Source organism: Bactrocera latifrons, unplaced genomic scaffold (assembly GCF_001853355.1).
Source record: "Bactrocera latifrons isolate USDA-ARS-PBARC rearing strain unplaced genomic scaffold, ASM185335v1 scaffold_160, whole genome shotgun sequence".
Lineage (NCBI taxonomy): Eukaryota > Metazoa > Arthropoda > Insecta > Diptera > Tephritidae > Bactrocera > Bactrocera latifrons.
The window spans coordinates 200002-220566 of NW_017535075.1; the positions used below are offsets into that span (position 1 = coordinate 200002).

General features: G+C 33.4%; 1 protein-coding gene across 1 annotated transcript; it reads right to left on the reverse strand.

Annotated features, from left to right (window-relative positions):
• Positions 1-580: 580 nt before the first annotated feature.
• Positions 581-20565, reverse strand: LOC108966465 (prostaglandin E2 receptor EP2 subtype-like). Its single transcript, XM_018929385.1, has 5 exons — positions 20171-20565; positions 3827-4043; positions 3419-3611; positions 1440-1729; positions 581-1315 (listed from the first exon to the last, which is right to left on the reverse strand). Exons 1-5 carry the CDS (start codon positions 20419-20421, stop codon positions 1139-1141), a joined length of 1128 nt encoding a protein of 375 aa, XP_018784930.1. The 5' UTR covers positions 20422-20565; the 3' UTR covers positions 581-1138.

Here is a 20565-nt window from a genome sequence, read left to right on the forward strand (position 1 = left end):
ACTTTCCAACTAGCCAAACTGTCAAAAAGAGATATTATTTGGGTATTATGCGTCGTTTCTGCAAAGCTATTCATAAAAAGAGGCTGAAATTGATTGATTGATTGCCCGTCGCACACTGCATTCATTTGTCGTGAGTTTTTCGCCACAATTTAAAGTAATATCGTGTCGCAGCCACCGTATTGACCTTAATTAGCTCCAAGTGACCATTTTGAGTTAATGTGAATCGCTATGCGCATTGAATAATATTCCGAAAATTGACTTTAACAGCTGTTTCGAGGATTGTATTGGTTCCAAAGGGGATTACTTTGAGTATCAATTAAGAATTTTAAAGATATGAGCAAAGTCTTACCATTTTTTGCTCATAGTAGAATAATTACTGTTTTGGCACAGTCTAAAGTGCCGACCACCGTTTGAGCTTAATTTGAAATAAAACAATTATTTTCTTGAAAATAAAATTTTATTTGCGTACACTTCCAAAACATATGCATACTTAGGTATATAAATACAAACATTTTTTATTTAAAATACATTTAAATTTTACAAATTAGCAAAAATGAAGTTTCGTATGCTATATACTCTAACCAAATATTTCTTATACTTAAGCATACATGTTACATTTTCTTATAGAAAAATAAGCAACAGTAATAAAAGCCAGCCATCACTTGGTAATTTGTTTAGATTAATACATAAATGAGGAATGCACCGCGACCTTAGGTCACTTGTCGATAAAAATTCTGAAAAAAAGTAAGTGCATTTTCAATATAAAAGGCTTTTGTGCTCAAAGCAACTCAAAATGAGAAGTGCGAGTTACACCGCCAGCGGTGCAAGTTTTCCTAACAGTTACTACAAATCTTCATATTTTAAAAGCTAGAAACTGCTTTTTCGGTCTCTTCATCGAAATTTTTTCGTATTATTATATATAAAATTATAAATATATACAGTATATGTAAGTATGTATGTTTCTATAAATTATTTAATTATATTACATAGAACATTGTAGCAGATCCTTATGGGCTTCAGTAGCTGAGTATCATGTACAGTGTAAAATCTCAATCATTTCAACTTAGGGTGCAAGTTTTCGAGTAGACAAACCTCCAACAAACGCCTCAGCCCCTCAGGCCTTCAGTTTCAGTGACCCTTACAGCCAGCAGCGACAGTCCTTAATGCAACCCATTAGGTGAGACTGTTTGGTGCGGCTTAGCACGTAGATGTACGGGTCGAAGGTGAAATTCAATGCCATCAGCACATCGGCCAAAATGAAGAAGGGATGCGCCTTCGGCACACGATTCGGTAGAATAGCCATAGGTATGGCAATCTGCGAAGCGTAAGAAAAAATAACAAAATATATGACAAGTTTGTAAGACACATTTAATTGCTACATTGAGGTCAATGGTTGTTTATTCAATTGAGCGCGCTCAAGGCGCACGGCACACGCTTACCATTTGCGGCATCCAACAGATCACGAAGCAGATGCTGAGAAGCGCCATCAGTTTGGCGAATTTAATCTCATCGGGGGACGTATTGGCTGTCATGGTGCCACTATTGCTGCGGTGATACAGTGACGAGCCGCTGCTGTTCGATTTGCCCTCGATCCACTGTATGCTGCCCGTCTCACGTTGCAGCGTATCATAGTGGATGTGACGTTTGCTGGCACGCTTGCGGCTGATTACACACAGAGCACGCGTCACAAACAAATTACAAGCAACAATTACGATGCACAAAAGGGTGCCTGCAATGTGGAAAAAACAAAATAAAGAAAACAACATGCAATTGGCGGATTAGCTGGAGGAGCAAGCGCGAGGTCGATCGCTTATCAAATAAAGTGGCAATTCATATTGAATCCTAATTATTGATATTTATTGTAGGGATAGAATAATTGAATGCCAATTTATCAAAGGTTATTGTTAACTGCTGCTACTAAGAATTTAAATATCGTACATTACCATAATATTGTATACTCGCATGTACTCGAAAAAGAGTTCTAGTGATTAGAGGGGTGGGATTGTACTTTCTTATTTACTTTGGCTGCGATTGCTACGCATAAATGTTTTTTGAGTTCTGGAAACAAATGGAAGTCAATGTGGGCCAAATCTGGTGAATACGGTGGTTGCTTCAACAAATCGAACTTTAATTCATGAATTTTAGTCATTGTCAAAATGTTCTTGTGGCACCGTGCATTGTTCTGATGAAAAAGGATTTTTCCCTTCTGCAAACCGCTTCGTCTTTTTTCACGAATATTTTCCTTCAACTGGCCCAAAAGGTTGCAATAACCGAACAAGCTGGTTCACACCACTTTTTAGACACTTGTTTTGATTTAGGATCATAGTGGTAGACTCAAGTCTCATAGTGATGAATCCCTCTTTAAAATGCTGCAAATATTGCTGAGAAGGTCGCATTCGAATGAGTTTTTGGTCCATTGTGAGCGAATGCGGCACCCATTGTGCCCACAGTTTTCTAAAACCTAAAATTTCACTTAAAATATGGCTCACACTGTCTAATGAGATGTGTCTTTTAGCCAATCGACTATCTTTACCATATTCTGTATTTTAGATATGATTTCTGCTGGTGCTACACTTTCCAAAAATAAGAATTTTATCACTGCACGTGAACCGTACAGCCCTTAGGTGAACAAAACTCTGTAGCAATATGTTGCAAGAGCATAAAAATGGCTGAAAAGTTCAGCCTGGATTTTACATCAACGTCAACCAAAAAAAAAAAATGATGTTTACGTCCTGATCGAATTCGATCTGGGAGTGGTCTTAGTAATATTTATATTCATCGCTTATTCTTACCATCAGTTCCATCAAACTGCTATATAATCTATAATGTTTTATGTTCGAAGAGTATAAACTTTCTGAAAATTTTCTTGTACCCAGCAGTCTATTAACATATTATTACTCACAGTTCATCAGTCTAAAACAGTTATTTTAATTGAGTTCGATCTGCAAATAGTGTTCTGAGTTGCTAATAGCAAGCAAATTATATATCTACCGGATTCACGTCTTCGAAACTGTGTCTAAACAATACGATAATCTTTTGGTTTCTAAAAAGAATAGTTCCCTACATATTCAACACTCTTCATTTGTTCCATCCATCCATTTTTGTCAAAAGTTTCTGAATTTGTATGAATGATGACCAAACGCATATTTTGGGTAATAGAATAGAGGTTTCACGCAATGAATTTACGGATGATAAACGTGCTTCTAACTCCAAAATACGTGAGTTTTGTTTTTATTACTTCCTCATCCACCATATTTCATGAATTAAGTCCCTATGGTAATTTTATTTAACTGCTGTCCTTATAGACAACAGCACCTTATTCGAAATGTAGTATTACTTTCATATAACAAAAATCAACATGCAATTTAAACAAAAATTAAAATTATGTATTCTTAATAAGGCAAGTGAAGAAACTCACCAAAAGACATAAACAAAACGGAGTATGTTTTATTCCAAAATCCCTCAGCATCACGGTAACGCAAGCATTTCGGATTTGTTGGATTACTCTCATCGATGTAGGCGCCAAAGCCGGTGAAGGGCAAAAACGTGACAACCACCGCAATAAACACCAATATATTGATGGTTTTACGAACAAGCGCGTACGTGATATGCTGCAGTGTACGGTTATAGGAGAAGAGAAAGAGCAAATAAAATTAGGCATTAAGAAGAATATTTCGATTATAAACATTATAGGGTAATAATTTTTGAACACATTCGAATGCATCTTACTAAATGCTTGAACTGAAGATATACTGAATATTTAATGAGGTATATTTTTTTGGGCTTTAAATCATTTTAAGAATGTTGTTTCACATTTCATACAAACCTTATGATAAATGAATGGTCTAGCTAACGCCATAAAACGTTCAATTGCCATCACTGCCGCAATGCAGCCGGAACTGAGTCCAAAAAAGCGACACAAAACTTTCAGCGTGCAATCCCAACGCACGTAGGCCTTGAACTCATCCTCGGGAACATAAATTTTAAGCATTATCGTTGTTAGTATGCCGAGCAAACCGATAAGGTTATTCGAAACCAAGCAACTGCAATAAGAAAGAGTGTAAAGTTAGAACACCTCTAGAATATTGTGCAGAATAGTATATGTTTGTAACAATAAAAAATTCCAATAAAATGTTTAATTTTTTATATGAGAAGAAAATTGTTGAAAAGGCTGTTTTTTTACCCGAGGAAACTCATGTAACGTAAGATGTTTAATCCTTAAACTGCCAGACTTTTCTTTGATAACTTTTTGTCTGGAATTACCATCGCATCTGTCTATTTCATTCAATGTTCGCCGACTGATACAATTTTACTACTTTCACGCTCGTTTAATGTGTAAACAGGCTTGCATGCGTGTGGTGAAAACACATAAATTCTGAATGTTACTTGACTCGTCTCGTTCAGAAACGCTAAATATAGATACATATGCAAATAGCTCAATATTTCCAGTCAATTTTTATTATAATTCAGCAATGACTTGTGTGTTTACTTACATACACATACGCGTGGCTATAAAATATCGCCTTAACAGCTTAAATACATTAATGTTTCTATGGTATTGCTGGCTTCATACCATCAAAGGTGCTAACGACTCAAATAAATACAAAAGCTCAGGCTGTTATTCAATGCGTAAAATGTAAAGGAAAGCCGCCTATGAATCATTCGAATAAAATATGAATGGCGTAAATGCAATGGAGTTAAGCTACAAATTCAATCTGATGCCACACAAACAGAGATGATATAATTATCCTGGTTACTTTTGACATTGACATTTAACCTGTCTACTGCTGTGGTTTGTAAATTTTGTTATAAGTGAATATTACTTTCATGTTCTTCCAGTTCCGTTAATAAATATAACAACAACAAAAATTGTATGTCTAAAAATAAAATACTGTTTCACTAATAACATCAGCAAACTTATTTTTTGTTTGGGTTTCGGTTTTCATGCTCAAACACTGATTCTTGACATGGGAAAACAATGGACTTTTTATCTACAACTCTTAAAATTTGCTTTTATCTAATACGAATAGACTTGTAAATCGAAGCCGTTTAGTTCAGTCAGCTCCAACAGTTTATCTTTACATGAGTTTTTCATGAAACTACATTTTCCAGTTCATATATATCTATATATAGTTTTCTACACAATCATCTACTAGCTTTTCGTCTGATCATAAATCGAATTTAGCAAACCAAAAAAAAAAAAAAAAAAAAAATTTGGGTAGAATTCCAATTTTCAAAACGCCCGCATTTAAATAAAAACTTGATTTTTTTGGACACAAGGTAGGGATAATGTCTTCTAGTATAGAGTTTTAAGAAATTCTTGCAGTAGTGAAGGATCTTTTCTTAGCGCCATAGGAGATCGCGTGGAATCATATGGATATAACATATTTTACATATATAGTATTTTCTTCAAAATTTGATAATATTTTTTTGTTTACTTAAAATATGAACGAGAGTTTTGACGATTGCAAAAAATGTCTATTGTCACCAATTTTTCCAATAAATGAATTAATAGACAATTATTGGCAAAGTTCCAAACAAAACAGTTTAATTTTAATAATAATTTTTAAAACATGTTGCATTGAAAAAATCAGTTGTGATCGAATAAAATTCTGTTATCAATCACGAGGTCATACTGTTTAGAAAAACAAGGAAAATTTTAAATAAGTTCGTTTCACTAGTTTTTGAAAAATCGTCAGCATCGGCTTTGAAAAGGATGTTTCGGGAAAAGCATGAGCAGAGATTGAAGTAGCGAACCAGTCTGATCTGATGGGCTGCTCTCCCAAAGGTTCTATCTCCTACACTTTTATTATATTCTAGACATTTCATAGTATTAAAAACTGTTTTATTTGTTCGTAACTTAAAAAGTGGATAATTCCCACTAAATTGTTGTCACTAATTTTCTTGGAAAAATGCTCATAATCTATGATCTAGTCACTTAGTTTACTACTTGTTTAACATTAGAAACAAACCTCTAAAGTTAAAAAAAAAGGATAGATTCACGTCATGCCTACATCTCTCTTAGTCGCTTTTCTACAGCTTATCACATTTCATTCCTTTTCTTATTTGCTTGGTTTTATTTAAATAATTTTTTAAAAAATCTGAAATTTAAGCTTTCTTGGTTATCTATTGCTGGAGAAAATAATTCGAGCTGCAGAGCTAAATAGAGAAGGTACAATCTTATGTATTAATGTACAGCTGCTGGCGCACCCCGATGATATTAATACCTTCTGCTTTCCCCAGACTAGATAAGGAAGCGAAGCAAATGGATCTGGTGGTGAACGAGGTCAAGAAGAAATATCTTCTGTCATCAAATAAACAGTCATCGCATTCGCGACTTGGCTCGCATGTCACTGTTGACAGCCATAACTTCGAAGTCGTATATAATTTCGTCTATCTCGGTACAAACATTAGCACCAATAACAATATAGTAGACAATTTTTACATTAAAGTTTTTTCTCGACGAACAACACCAAACTCTACAACTCTGTCAGCATTCCCATCCTGCTATAGGGTGTAGAGGTATGGGCAAGGAACGACCTCATTATTGTTTGAGAGAAAGGGTCTACAGACGATTTATGGTCTCTTGTGCATTGGTAGTAGTGAGTACCGCAGTTGATGGTACGACGAGCTGTTTGAAATATTATATACCTACTGAGAATTGATATAGTTCAGTGAATCAAGAGACAACGACTGAGCTGGCTACGTCATGTGGTAAGGATGGAAGCGGTGTTTTCTCCAATAAGAAAAAAAGAAACGTTAGAAACTTACTCCTAAAGTTAAAAGAAATAGCTGATAGTCATACATATACCCTTTCATTCGGTACAACACTGTTTATTAAATGTCCGTCTTGTCCATTTAGCCACCTTTTCTTCAAATAATTTCATAAAAGATCTCAACTCTGAACTTCCTTAACTTTCATACTATTGAGTGTGTACCACATTCGAGAATTAACTGTATATAATATGTGAAAGCTTGCTAGCTAGTATGTACATAGAAATATCAGAAAATATGTACGTATTTATGTATGGTATATGTTACAGCTCCGCATAAATGTTTTTGTATCATAAACATGCGTTTGTATAAACATGCATACACATATATATCGTATGTTGCTCTTTTATTACAAATACTAAACCTTATACCTTGAACTTGTGCCTCTTCCTGTATACCAACATGCTTGCTGGTACAACAGGCAAATATTCACACACATATAGCGTACATATATATATATGTAGTACATATGCACACGTGCGTAAACATATTTTAATGTGGTATGTTCAATGTACTTCGATAATCAAGGAATTAGTTATCAACAAGACAGCTCATAAGCTCTTCCAGTCATTGGAATATCGCTGGTAAAAAAAAAAAAAACAAAAAAAAAGTTTTATAAAAAAATTAAAAAAATAATTAAAAAAGAATTTGTAAGCATTTTTAAGGTTTCTGCAAAAAAAAAAATCGGAAAGAGCAAATTTTATATTATTTTGGCAAAATAACCGACAACCCTGATTTGCAGCCTATTTATAAAAGATTGTTATCGTACCGAAATATATACATGTATATATGTATATATACATATTTTAAGCTACAAATAAAATTTTTGATTGTTTTATTGCCGGGTAATTCATCATCATTGGCAAGTGCGTGTGCTGGCGATGCATAAAATTTTATTGCATTAACACGTATTTACATACATGTAAATGAATTGATTGAATACACATTTGTGCGGTAGGTAGAAAATTCGCTTGATAACATTCGATTAATAAAATCAACAAAAGGATATTAAATGAGAAGCAGTGTAAGAGAGAGAGAAAGCAAGCGAGTTGAGTTCCTAAAATGCCGCAAGTAAGCTAATAATAATATTTAAAGAGTCAGCGAAATATTGAAATAAATCTGTAAAACAAATATTTTTGTAATTTTCCTTAAAGTTTGCGAAGCCTAAACGAAAATCTCTTTTGTAATGAGTAATCAAATGATATTGATTATATACAAGTGGCTATAAAGAATTATTGGCATATGAAGCAATAAACAGAGCGTTGCGAACCTTTCTTACTGGAATCTTGTTATTTTCTCTACTGCCTTCCATTAATAGTAAAGTGGTATTTGTAGGCACTAACATGTTACCAATGCATTGATTTGATGTTTCAAGGTTGTTGGATCAGCTAATCTTAATCCAGCAAGTTTGTTCTTGATGAGGCTTTAATAAGTACAGAGAAAGAGAACGCCTTTTACTTTTGTTTTAACCTTCTCGACCCAACATAAACCAAGAAGCCGCTGTTTAATTACAAATGAATTGGTTCATAATCCTAACCTCTTTCTTGCAGACATTATATAATTGCCCAACTTCTTAATCTTTGAATTAAACTTTAAAGACAATTTCGCCTCTCTTTTTAACTACTAAAAACAGGAATGGAGTAGTGAAAACTCGATAAATTTGCTATCTTTTATTTGACTAAAAAATATTTAACTTGACAACGTTAGATATAATTTTTGATTTTTTAATTTAGAACAAGAACTTCGAAGGACAATTTAAAAATGATCCTTAAATTCTTCACACTTTTTAAACTCACTCCTTAACTTTAAAAAGGTGTCGAAATTTGACTTTCATTTGTTACAGTGAAATAGGAAGGTCCCTTTTGTGCACGTATGCAATCAGAATTCGATCAATGTAATGTTTTTTAAATATATTTACACTATCTGATTAAATTCGACTCGGACAGATCCATTTAAATTGCGAGAGATAGCAGAGGATCTCAACATCTCTTATGGTTTAACTCAACGTCAATTAATGAGTCCTCGTGACATTCGCTGTGTGGCTTGTAAAACCACATATTTCCATATCATCCGATTCGTGTCAAAAATATTCGGTTTTCATTGAGCGGTAGTGATTCCCATTCACCGGCCCATAAACCGTAATTTTTTCGGGATGCAATGGTGACTCATGGAGTACGTGTGAATTGCTGCCTGACCAATAACGCATCTTTTACTTATCGACGAAGCCATTCAGTTAGAAATCAGTATCATCGCTGAAAATGATTCTTCGATAAAAATCCGGATCATTTTCAAGTTGTTGCTTAGCCGAATTCACGAACATACGACGATTCTGCTGGTCACGCAAGTATTTGAAACAGTTTATAAATTTTCGAAATAATAAACTTACTTTTTGATATCTTTTCTTGAATCAGAAGGCAATACCTAACAATATCTAGATTGATTGGTCTGATTAATTGTATTTTTATACAAATAATGGATTGACTTTCACATAGTTGATTTCGTTCCCTATATAAATATATGTACTCGTATACAAGTAGTTATTCGCTGTTCGCTGTTCTCTAATCATCCAAAGACATTATATTATACATACTATATATATAACATAGACTATAAAATAGTTTCAATGAAAGTACCATATGTTTGTGGAGATTCCTTTAAGTGAGCCATAACTCGCATAAAATCTCACATGCAGAGCCTCAAATAATGACTTCGCTAATTCTCCTCATTTTATATGAATTGCACGGTCTCATTAACGAACAGCAACTTTGTTAATTTTGGGTCTACAAATGCAGTCATAAATATAATCCTATATTATATAATGTATGTTTCACAGTTATGATAATGAGCGTGTGCTTAATTCGTGCCAGCATTGCAAATATGGGTATGTACACTGAATTTATCTTAATGCCCTTATGATAGAAGCATAAGCAGTAAAAATATCAATGTAACGCATTTTGTTACCTTTTGTTATTTATTGAATTCAATCCGTTATATAAGGACTTGTTCAATGTAATGGATAAATTTGTACTTTTGCGAATCAATTATTTTTCGGATTTTTTTTTAAAATTAATAATACTTTTGAGCCGAAACTTGTAATATTGAAACTTGACCACGGATAAAAGGGTTTAGGAAAAAATTAATTAATAATTAGAAATCTTTGCAATGCCCTTTGAAGTAGTTGGTTTTCTAGAAAGCACATATGTGATCTGGTCTACGAAAAGGGAGCTAACGTGCGAAAACTAGTTTTCTATCACGTGATAAAGCATCTCATCTTCCATCCGAATCAACTAAAAAGTGAAGTTTGACTTTTTGACACCTTTCCGCCTTTCCATAGACCAGGTCACATATCTTGAATAAATCTTCATCCTATCATCGTCTTATTTATTAAAATAAGAATTTTTCGTCAGAATTTAGAATAGTCTGTTTTTTAAAGCTCCTAGCCATTCCAGAGTTTTAAATGTATATGTTATATTTTGAAATAAGGGGTGAGGTCAAAAAAAAGTATTATGTTTGTATTTTTATGAGCAACATCTCCTAGATCCGCTTGTTCTGATTGCGCTTGGGATCAAATTTGGTTCAAATGAATTCAGATACTGGCGAGATATGACTTCTTCTACTCATTTTTATATAAAGGGTGATTAATTTCGAAGTTTACTAATTTTTTAAAGAAAACACAGCACACACAAACTTCAAATTTAATGGGGAATGTTTATTATCATTCGAATGAACATATTTTGGCATTTATTTTCTGAAGATTATCTCTTCCATATGTTGACCGCGGCTACGTCTCTGATGGCCTCAATTAATGACTTCTATAACTCGTTCGTAACTTTTGAGTGGTAACTGGCGAATGACATGTGTGATGGTTTGATCCAAGGATTGAATCGAAGCGCGATTTTCGATAGCCTTTAGACTTTATATATCCTCACAGGTAAAAGTATAACGGTGGGATATCACACGATCTAGATGGCCAACCGACAGGGCCAAAACGTAAAATTATCTGCTCACCAAAGTGTTCTCTCACTAAATCCATTGATTGATGCCTTGTGTGGGAAATGGCACCGGCTTGTTGAAACCAAATGTCGCCGAGATCACGAACTTCAATTTCAGGCAACAAATAGTGGGTTAATTTACATACCCATTGAGCCAAAAATTGGTCTCATCGCTGAACAAAATTTAGCTGGAAAACGTTGGATCTTTTGCTTTTGTTGGGTGCCGCTTGAAAAGGTCGGTTGGCTTCAGTTCTTACACAAGCCATACTTTGTACGCTTACAATTTAATTCCATAACTTAGTCCGAGTTGCGATTATGTTGACCATAATTTGAGATAAGCGCCCGAAATACATTCTTTACAGAACGTGAATTCTCGTAATGTAGTTGAACGATTTGTAAACGTTGTTCAGTCGTAATTCTTTCCATGATGAAATGACTAACAATACTGAACAAAAATAACAGAAAAAAACTTGAGAAAAGCATCTCAACTTGGATCACCCGTTACATCTATATGTCAATTAGCTTTCGGTTATATCAACAATCGTAAGGTGCATCATCTCACGTGAAAATTGTAAAGAATATAAAAAACATAAGAGACACTAATAAACTCAACAATTAATCGCATAAAATACGTCGAATACTTGAGTGATGGTTAAAACGCAATTCAGTAAGTGTTCGCGTGTCGTTACTTAATCGCATGAGGAGACTCGATTGCATTACACAATGTGTAAAGTTTGTATTAACATTTTCAGTTATTAAGGGATTTTTTTGAAGATGTATAATCAGGAGTTTCTACATTGAGAGCTGTTAAGCATAGTCACTCGAGACACAAAAATGCATATAATCTTTGAAATAGGAACCTTTCGCTACAGACAAAGCTATCAGCTTTGTTCTCCTATCACCTAAAACTTTGCACGAACAGTGCATATGAAGTGTGCCACCTTATGACTGAAAATTGCCAAAATATATAGGATATAGAATTGGGATTCACAGAGAATCTTTTCTTGACAATGGCATATCTGTGTGTTAAAAATGTGTCGTATCTGGTCAATATTTCCTTGATCCCTCATATACCTAATTTAAAGATTTTCGAAACTCCGGTTGACTTTATGTTGCATATAACCGCTAATATATAACTCAATTAAAATGAGGTAGCGTGTTTTACTAATAACAGTATCTTTTTGTGCTTAAAATAGATCAACTTAGATGAAGACTTGACCTATGACCTTTCCATATAAATAAATATCAACATTTTTGAACATCCGGCTCTCTTTACTTTAAAGTTTTGCCAGCACCTGAGGAATTTTAATAATATTTGCAAGTTGTAAGTGTATAAAATGTTCAGTTAAGCCCTTTCTTGTTTTCTAATAACTTTCGTCAATGTATGGTACAGAACGCAACGGTAAAATCAACATTGAAAACATCGTTGAATTATGTCCTAAACAAATACATAATAGGTTGTCAAAAAAATCTTGCGGTATTTTTTATTGAATTTTCAATTGTTCATAAAATGTTTTTGATGACTCATGCCCAGCTCTTAACCGATGCTACTTCTGTTACTATGCCGGTCTCTTTCGACCAATTCAGCGATTTTATCGCAATTTTCGACGACAGGCCTTCCGGAGCGTGGCGCATCTTCCACCACCTACACACCAGAACGAAAACGTTGAAACCATCGTTGTGCGGTGGAAATGGAAACTGTATCGGGTCCATAAACTGCACAAATTTTATTGGCGGCTTGAGATGCATTTTTGCCTTTATCCTAGTGGTAGTACTGTAAAATATGCCGTATTTTCTCTTTATTTTGCTCCATGTTTGCGACGCAATAACTCACGAACGACTTAAAAGAAACGACAATCAGTCAAACTCTTGTTAGCGTGTGAAATGAGCTGTCCAAAAAGGTATAGCATGACCCGATGCGACGAATAAAACTAGAACTACGCGCTCTCAGCGCCAACTAGTGAAAATGCCGCAAGACGTTTGTGACAACCTAATATATTGGTGTTCTCTTCCTAGCAATGCAAGGCAAATAAGTTCACTATTTTCAATAAAATGATCTTTGCAAACTCTTATAATAATTAGGTTATCGGAAGCCTTAAAAGCTTTAAGTCTCAATCTCTTTGTCCTTGAGTAATCTCACTGACACCGATCACATGGAGGAAATGCCTACAAAATTGTTTTCCCCCAAAAGACCCAGTTTTTAGGAGTTTATAGGTATAATAAAGGATTGGTATTCTAAGCTGTCCAAGTGAGATTCTGCAAATGATATGGCTTTCTCATGAAATTTTGCGACTTTCGAACTACAAACTGTAAACAACAAGCTACAATTACAAACTACAACTACAGCTACAAACTACAACTACAAGTTCCAAATTGCAAGTTACAAGCTGCAAACTACATATATTGTATATATGTATCACGAATTGTTGATTTATACTCGACAACATCAGGCATTGTTATTGAATTATTCATGTAATTTTTTTTATTCAATTAACGCTATTTTAGACTGCTGGATTTTCAATAATTGGTCTCCTATAACAACTGAACATAATAATAAGTAAAAGAAGAAAAAAAAAAAATATTTCTCCTTGAAAAATGGTATCCTTCCAAATTTTTTATTTTTTTATTACTCTTCATCTGAAAAGTCACATTTTCCTTTATTTAAACATTATCTTACACATCGTACTTTATCACCTTTAAGTTTCAAAGATTACATTAAACTCTTACCAGAATGTCATCGAAACTCGAGCAATGAATATTTTATTGTGGTCTAGCACTGGCCACACTATGGGGAATATGCTATTCACATTTTATTGCGTAAGCATAATTCGATACGTCTGACACAAGTACACAGCCAACCATTCGCTACACGAAAAGCGATGACTTCTTCGACTATTGACTTGTTGCTTAAATGGATGAGTCAGTGTCGAATGTATTACATTAGGTTAATTCAATCACGATTTACACGTGGCAATCAGAGCAATTCACACTTCAGAGATTAACGTGTTGTAGATGTTGAAATCAAATGCATGAAAGTCATTACGCTTTTAGCAATATATTTGTACCTGTTTTCATAATATACATATGCTTATATGTTTGCATAGAAGCACTAAGCACTTTTTGTCGGCCACTGCGTATAATGAACTTTATGCAGGGAGGACTATTAGACAGCATATCATGATGAATATGCGACATAAATTAGGAAAATCCAAATTGAAATTGATGGTTTCGCCATAAATATGCAAGAAAGAAGTAGAAAAATGTAAGACAAGGCAAAAAATACTATGCTGTCAGCTACAAAACATAACGCTTTTGGCAAAAGTTTGCCAAAAAAACAGGAGATTATATGCATACAAGCACATAAATATGCCTTATAGTATGTATATGGGGGGGAAGTTATAAAGATATACATGTAAGTAAATAAGCAAACCAGCTGAATGAATTTATTGTACCCAAGTGGCAAACTAGACAACAGCGGCTGTGACATGCCGGACAAGACGCCAAGTTCGTTAGAAATCTTTTATTTATTTTATTTAAAAAATAATAACAAATCGTCAATTTAAATGGAATATTGAAGTGATGAGAGCAGGAGAAGTTATTTCCGTATAAAATAGACAATTCACAATACGACACATTCCAATAGATATGTATGTAAGAGTGTGCACTAAAATGTTTTCAATGTGCTTTCTGTGGGTCATCAAATGCGGGTCGCATCGAGCCCACAAGTAGTTGTTAGCAAGCTGCAATACGTATGTATATGGTAAATAAATATTACTTTGTGAAAATAATTTAAAATTTTTCTACTCATTGGTCCAGTATAGAATTGGATAATTGAATGCTTGTTACCCATAGAAGCCCGTAGACCATGGCGACTATGTTATTGTTACTAATGAAATATTTTGTTAAGCTTGTCTGCCGGTCTGGCGCTTCGATAACACAGAGCATGACCGTTTTAAACACAACTTATAAAACAGTGAACATTCTTCTGCATTTTACTAAGCGTTTTTTTTTTCTTTTTTTTTGTGAATTTTTTGTTTGCACCGACTACAATAGTTTGCAGTCATTTTGCGATTGTGACGTTGTACACAGTCTTGTGCTAATTTTGGGTTGCTGAAGCCGAAAATGTTAATAGAAATTTTCTAATACGTAAGATTTTTCTGTTGTAGTCAAGGTGTAGCGGTTAAACCATCAACATTTACTACATTTAAAAAAACGGTTGTACGTGACAGACCTCTTATCGCATCAATCGCAAATTTTCTTACAGTTTTCTTGAGTAGTGTTATTATTTTTAGTATAAAAATCCTTCACTAACTACAAATTACCTGAAATAAATAATTACTATACACATAGCAAGAAAATATAAATAAATCAGAAATAAGTTGAAAACTGCGCAATAAAATGAAAATCATTTTAAATGCGTACAAATGCGGAAAGTATTTTTAGTTGTGTATAGTCGGCTTTTTTAGACTTTCCTCCTACTTTCAATTGTTTCCCACTGCGCTTTCAATCAAAAGTAAATAGAAAATTTAACTTTTGGCAGCATCTAATTCGATTTGTGCTCACTTTCATGTGTATGCAAGGAGTGTTCCAAAATAAACAGGACTTAAAACAGTCTTTGTTCGAAGCTCATTTTCGCACCGATAACACAAACATACTGACACTTAAAACGCAATAACTTCACTTCCAGTCAATGAAATGTCATGAAATGAAATGTCTCACTGGACAACCGATAAAGATTTCAGATTCTAATGCACCAGTCGACATATAGATCGCGCTACAAGGGGTCGCTAGATTCAAATAGTCTTGTTTACTTTGGAACGCACCTTGTAGTATGTAACTACGTATATACGAGTATGTACATGTATAATAATAGTATTTTGACGGAGAAAAGCGTTCATATTGGCAACCCCAAGCAGCCCTCTGTGAGGAAAATCAGAAACGTACAATAAATCTGCTTATGAAATGTTAAAAATTAATTAACAAAACCATCAACCATAAATGATGAGCATTGCAAAGCGAAAATAAACGGTCCATTGAAGCCGTAGTTGAATGATGTACGTGGAGGCGTTGGTTATTTTTAATTATATCAGCATCTACAATAGTTTTATTTAAGATATAAATTATAACTTAAAGTTTACATCATGCGGATTTTCCATGGAGCAAAATTTTAATATGCAGTCAAGATAAAATTTGGCTAGACTAGTCCATTTAAACTGCGTGCCCAAACCGAATCGATGAACGATGTTGTGGATATGTTTTGGGTATGTCAGTGATAGATGACAATGTTGTTTTTTTAAGAGTCATATTTAATCAGATCGTATATGTGTTTATAGAAAAAGGAACATAAGTTTGATTCAAGAGCAGATAACATATTTTGGAAAACTCTTTGAAAATTCTTATAATACTTTCAATAATACGATAGTAATTGCTGTCCGATATTACGACTGTAATTGCCAATTTATAGTCCTATTACCGGTATTTGTTTCCCTCAAAATTGCTTAGAGATGCATATAATTATTTTTTTTTTTTATACATATATTTACGTGATAAAAAATATAATTGAAATAAAAAAAAAGAATTTTAGTACGGAATCTCATGCTCAAGTGCAATCGCATGCAAGTAGTAGCGTATAGCGTTTAGTGTTCACTGAGAAAACTTTATACATTTGAAAATGTAGGTATACGAGTATATCACAACCACAAGGAAAATTTAAAAACGTGACCTTTTTTTGACAAGCTATTAAAATTAGTTTAGTAGACCGGCTAGCGGCTAAGGGCCGATGAACACACTCTTCAACCGGAAATTTAACAATTGTATTCAATGGCTTTAAAATTCAGTCCTTTTAATCAAATATTTTTGGTTTTAATTAGGAGAGGAATCTTCCAATAATATATTGTGTATTCATAAATAAACATTTCGGAGTTTAACTGAGCGTTAAAAATTCAGACTGTACTGGTACTGTTTTTTTTTATCCTTATAACCAGTTTTTTATTGTCTTGATCTTGTTTAATGGTAAAATTGTGAGAACATCGAGAAATCTCCACTCATACTGATCATTATAAACAAAAGTATATAAAAGTTTAGTTAGGTTGGATATTTAGGCTAATCATATTTGGACGGTTTCAGATGGATTCTTTGGGATGACAAAAGTCTTCTAAAGATCCAAATGCTTATATGTAGTATATATTGGGCTTTATGCGTATTACAAATTTATTGAGGCTTCAACTTCAACTCCAACCAACACTCGCTCGTTATGAGTTGTTATGCTTTAAGCTTAGTATTGCGAAAGCTGTTAATCTAGAAGAAATTGCCAAAGTGCTGTTTTCTAGACACTTTCGTTCATTTCTTGATAAAATATTTAACGTTACCGTATGGATGAGATTTGGTAATTCAAAAGATCTTTTGTTACTCTATTCGGAACCAGAATGTTATTGCAACTCTACAAGTTTGGTGGCAGACCAGTATCAATCCACTTTGAAGCTTCATTAAGTTTACCTAAATCTTGAACTTACATTGTAGTAGACGAAGTAGTTAGTCAGCTGTTGGTTAAATGGTTGATATATCAGAAATATAATTGGAAATTACTTACGCTTAGAAAGAAATTATAACTACATATGCTAAACGAGAAATATGGAATTTTGAAGATTATTTTTCAAATAAATCCAGGCTCCTTAATAGCGTTTAGCCAACAATGAGGTATTGAAACTAGGCCTTGCATGGTAAGGCGGCATTGTGTTTAAGAATCTAAGTATAGCATGAAATATGCCAAGAGATTTTTTAAAGGCATAAAAAGCGAATATGATAGATTTCAATAAAGTCATACTCTACTGAACTGAATGCGTAGATCATTTCTTAAATTTGAAAAACATTTTTGCCTCGTCTTTTATATCTAAGAAATACTTAAAGTGAGTTTATTTATGATAGATACCATTACTTAGATACACACATGTTTTTTTTTTTGATGAATTTAAAAATGTAAAAAATATTGTCTGTTCTTTATTTTACCGAAGGCTCTTAAACTTGAGAAAGGTTCGTTTCTGAGTGTCGTTCACCGGTATAATGGTTAACAAATTACTAATATAAAATTCAGAAGGACACAGGTCAAGAGAAGCGAGGTAGACATATTTGTGAAAAGACTGAAGCAATAACCAGCAGTGGACAATGAAAGTAAGCTTGTATGTATTATTTACAAGCACTACATATACATTTATTATTATACAAAAGGGCAAACAAAAATATATGCATATACATAAGAGGACAGGACAGTGCAAAGTTTATTATTCATACTCTCGGCATAATGTTATTTTGTGAGCTGAGGTGCAGGTCGGGTAATATTTTTGTGTAAGGAATTAGCAAAGATAATTAAACTGTCGAAACGTGTATCTCGTATAAGCTCTCATATAATATGCTTGTTGCATAAATATGACTCATATTTAATTCTAAATTAAAGACGATTTTTTGATATTTAAATGGGACTTTTGTTCTACATGTGGCAGCTGAAGAGGTAAATACGAGGGGGAAAAATATTGACAGTGTAACAGGTGGTGTCAATGTGTCTATATACTTCTATATAAGACTTAGAAAAAAACTAGATTTTTAAGAAAATTAATTGGCACCATCATTCTTTTTCTTCGGCGACGAACGACGGAGTTTCATGTTCATCATTAAGTAAGCAAATCATATTTTGTTTGTGTTTTGATTGAATATACAATTTTTTTCGCGAATAATATTGCTCATACGACTTGTATTTCGCTGAGTAATTTTTTTTTTTTTTGAACAAAAAGCGTTAATATTGATAGCATATATTTGAAAGAAGTATTTCTAAAATTAAATGTACTGACATACTTCATTATTAATTTTTCCAATAATCCAGCAGCGAAATCTCTGCAAAATTGTTACTTAGAAATATTACTCATACGCCGTGTTAAACGAGCGTACATAATTTTTTGCGGTTTCTGAGCAAATTTATCATAATAATGTATGTAAATATGTTTAACGCCATCAGAAAGAAGAGATCGTAGCCAACTGAAGACTTACTCTAATTTTAAAGAAATCTGAAATTTTGACCAGAGATTTTTTGATAAAAAATTGGATTTTTTTCCGTTGTTAGCTCAATATGGGGACAAAAAAGCTAATTTCTTAAATTAAAAAATACATTTTTTTTTAGACATAAGAAGGTGAGCTTACACAAAATTTCATTAAAAAAAAAAAATTTTTGTCCAAGATAAAAATAAAAAACACAAAAACTGGGTTATGTGTTTTTTTTCACATAAGTTTTGAGGGTATAAGAAAAGTAAACAAATGTTGTAGATCTTGTCATTACCTACAACTATGCCATAAAAAATCCGTTTGTAACACTAAAAAATTTAGACAGCCATCACTCTTCCATGCTTTTTGCCCTACCTCAGATCGCCCGTAAATTACTTTTAAATTACCGATAACTTTCATCTCATTGTGAGTTTATTTTCTTTTTCTTATCATTTTCAAAGCCTGTGTACTAGTCTATGTTGAGATTTCTAAACCAAAAATTAAAGCTAATTTGTTTTTTTTTTTAATTTAAAGGCGATACACGAGAAATTCCTCATTAAATTTTTAATAATAATTAATCAATATAAAGGCAAATATATATATATTTTTTTGTGGTTCAAACGAAAAAGAAGTTCAAGAAAATAAATTTAAAAATACCACATACAAATTTAATACATATAATTTATAAATTTTAATAGTCAGAAAACTTTTTGGGATTGTATTATAAATTTTTACTTTCTATCACATCATCATCTTCTTTAAACTGAAAATATTGTCGCTTTGGCATTCAACGTTCTATGTAATAAATGAAATGGAGAGAAAAAAACATTTAAAGCCTGCCACACTTATTCCTGATTTTGTTTAGATAGAGAATACTTTATCACAATTGGCAAATGATTGGGTTTTCGAAAAGCTAATACTTCTGTGTTTTATAATTGTGGCTTATTTTGTTTCTGAAGCCATTAATGCTTTGTGATAAATTCTGTCATAATCGGAATTTTTGATCTTTCGTCCGATATCGACATCGCTCTAAAACTTAATATAAAGTACTTAAGTAAATAAATTTAAAAAGTATATTTATCTGGGTCCCCACGATATATCATACTTTGGAAGAGATAGTGAGGCCGCAGAATCTGTTAAAATTCGCATCAAGCGCCTAGTTCAAATTACATTGACAGTAACAATTTGATTTACATTTTTATTGAAGAAAGGCTGTTCCAGCGGCAGATATATGCCTTATGCTAGACCAGATTTCAAAAAATTGCTAAGTGTGATGATTTATGTCTTATACCCAAATAGTTTGATGGTTCACTGGATGAGTAATATGTATCCAATATATGTAAGGCTAACTTCATTTCTTTAACCTATAAACTTACCGCAGCAACAACGTATATTTGCTGTTTTTCGTCGCCTTTTTGCGCGCCAAAATCGCCAGCGCCAAGGCGTTGCCGATAACGCCGAGCAGCAGCACAATCCCGCTGAACAAGAAGCGACGCCGATTATGATACAACGCCAGTGACTGCTCGATGATGCTTGGCGCTGTGGTTGAGCTGAGATTCGCAATGAAATCACTTGTGGTTTCCATAGAATCGTAGGAGATCAAAGATGAAACGCTGATATTTGTCATGATTTTTGCTATATATATTAATTTAATTTCTACGTTTATGTATCGTTGAACTTTTCAGCGGAAGTAGCGAGAATTCGCAGCCCTAACACAAAGGCAAAACAATTTGAATGCACTGTTATTTTTGGTAGCGTTTTGCATTTTCTA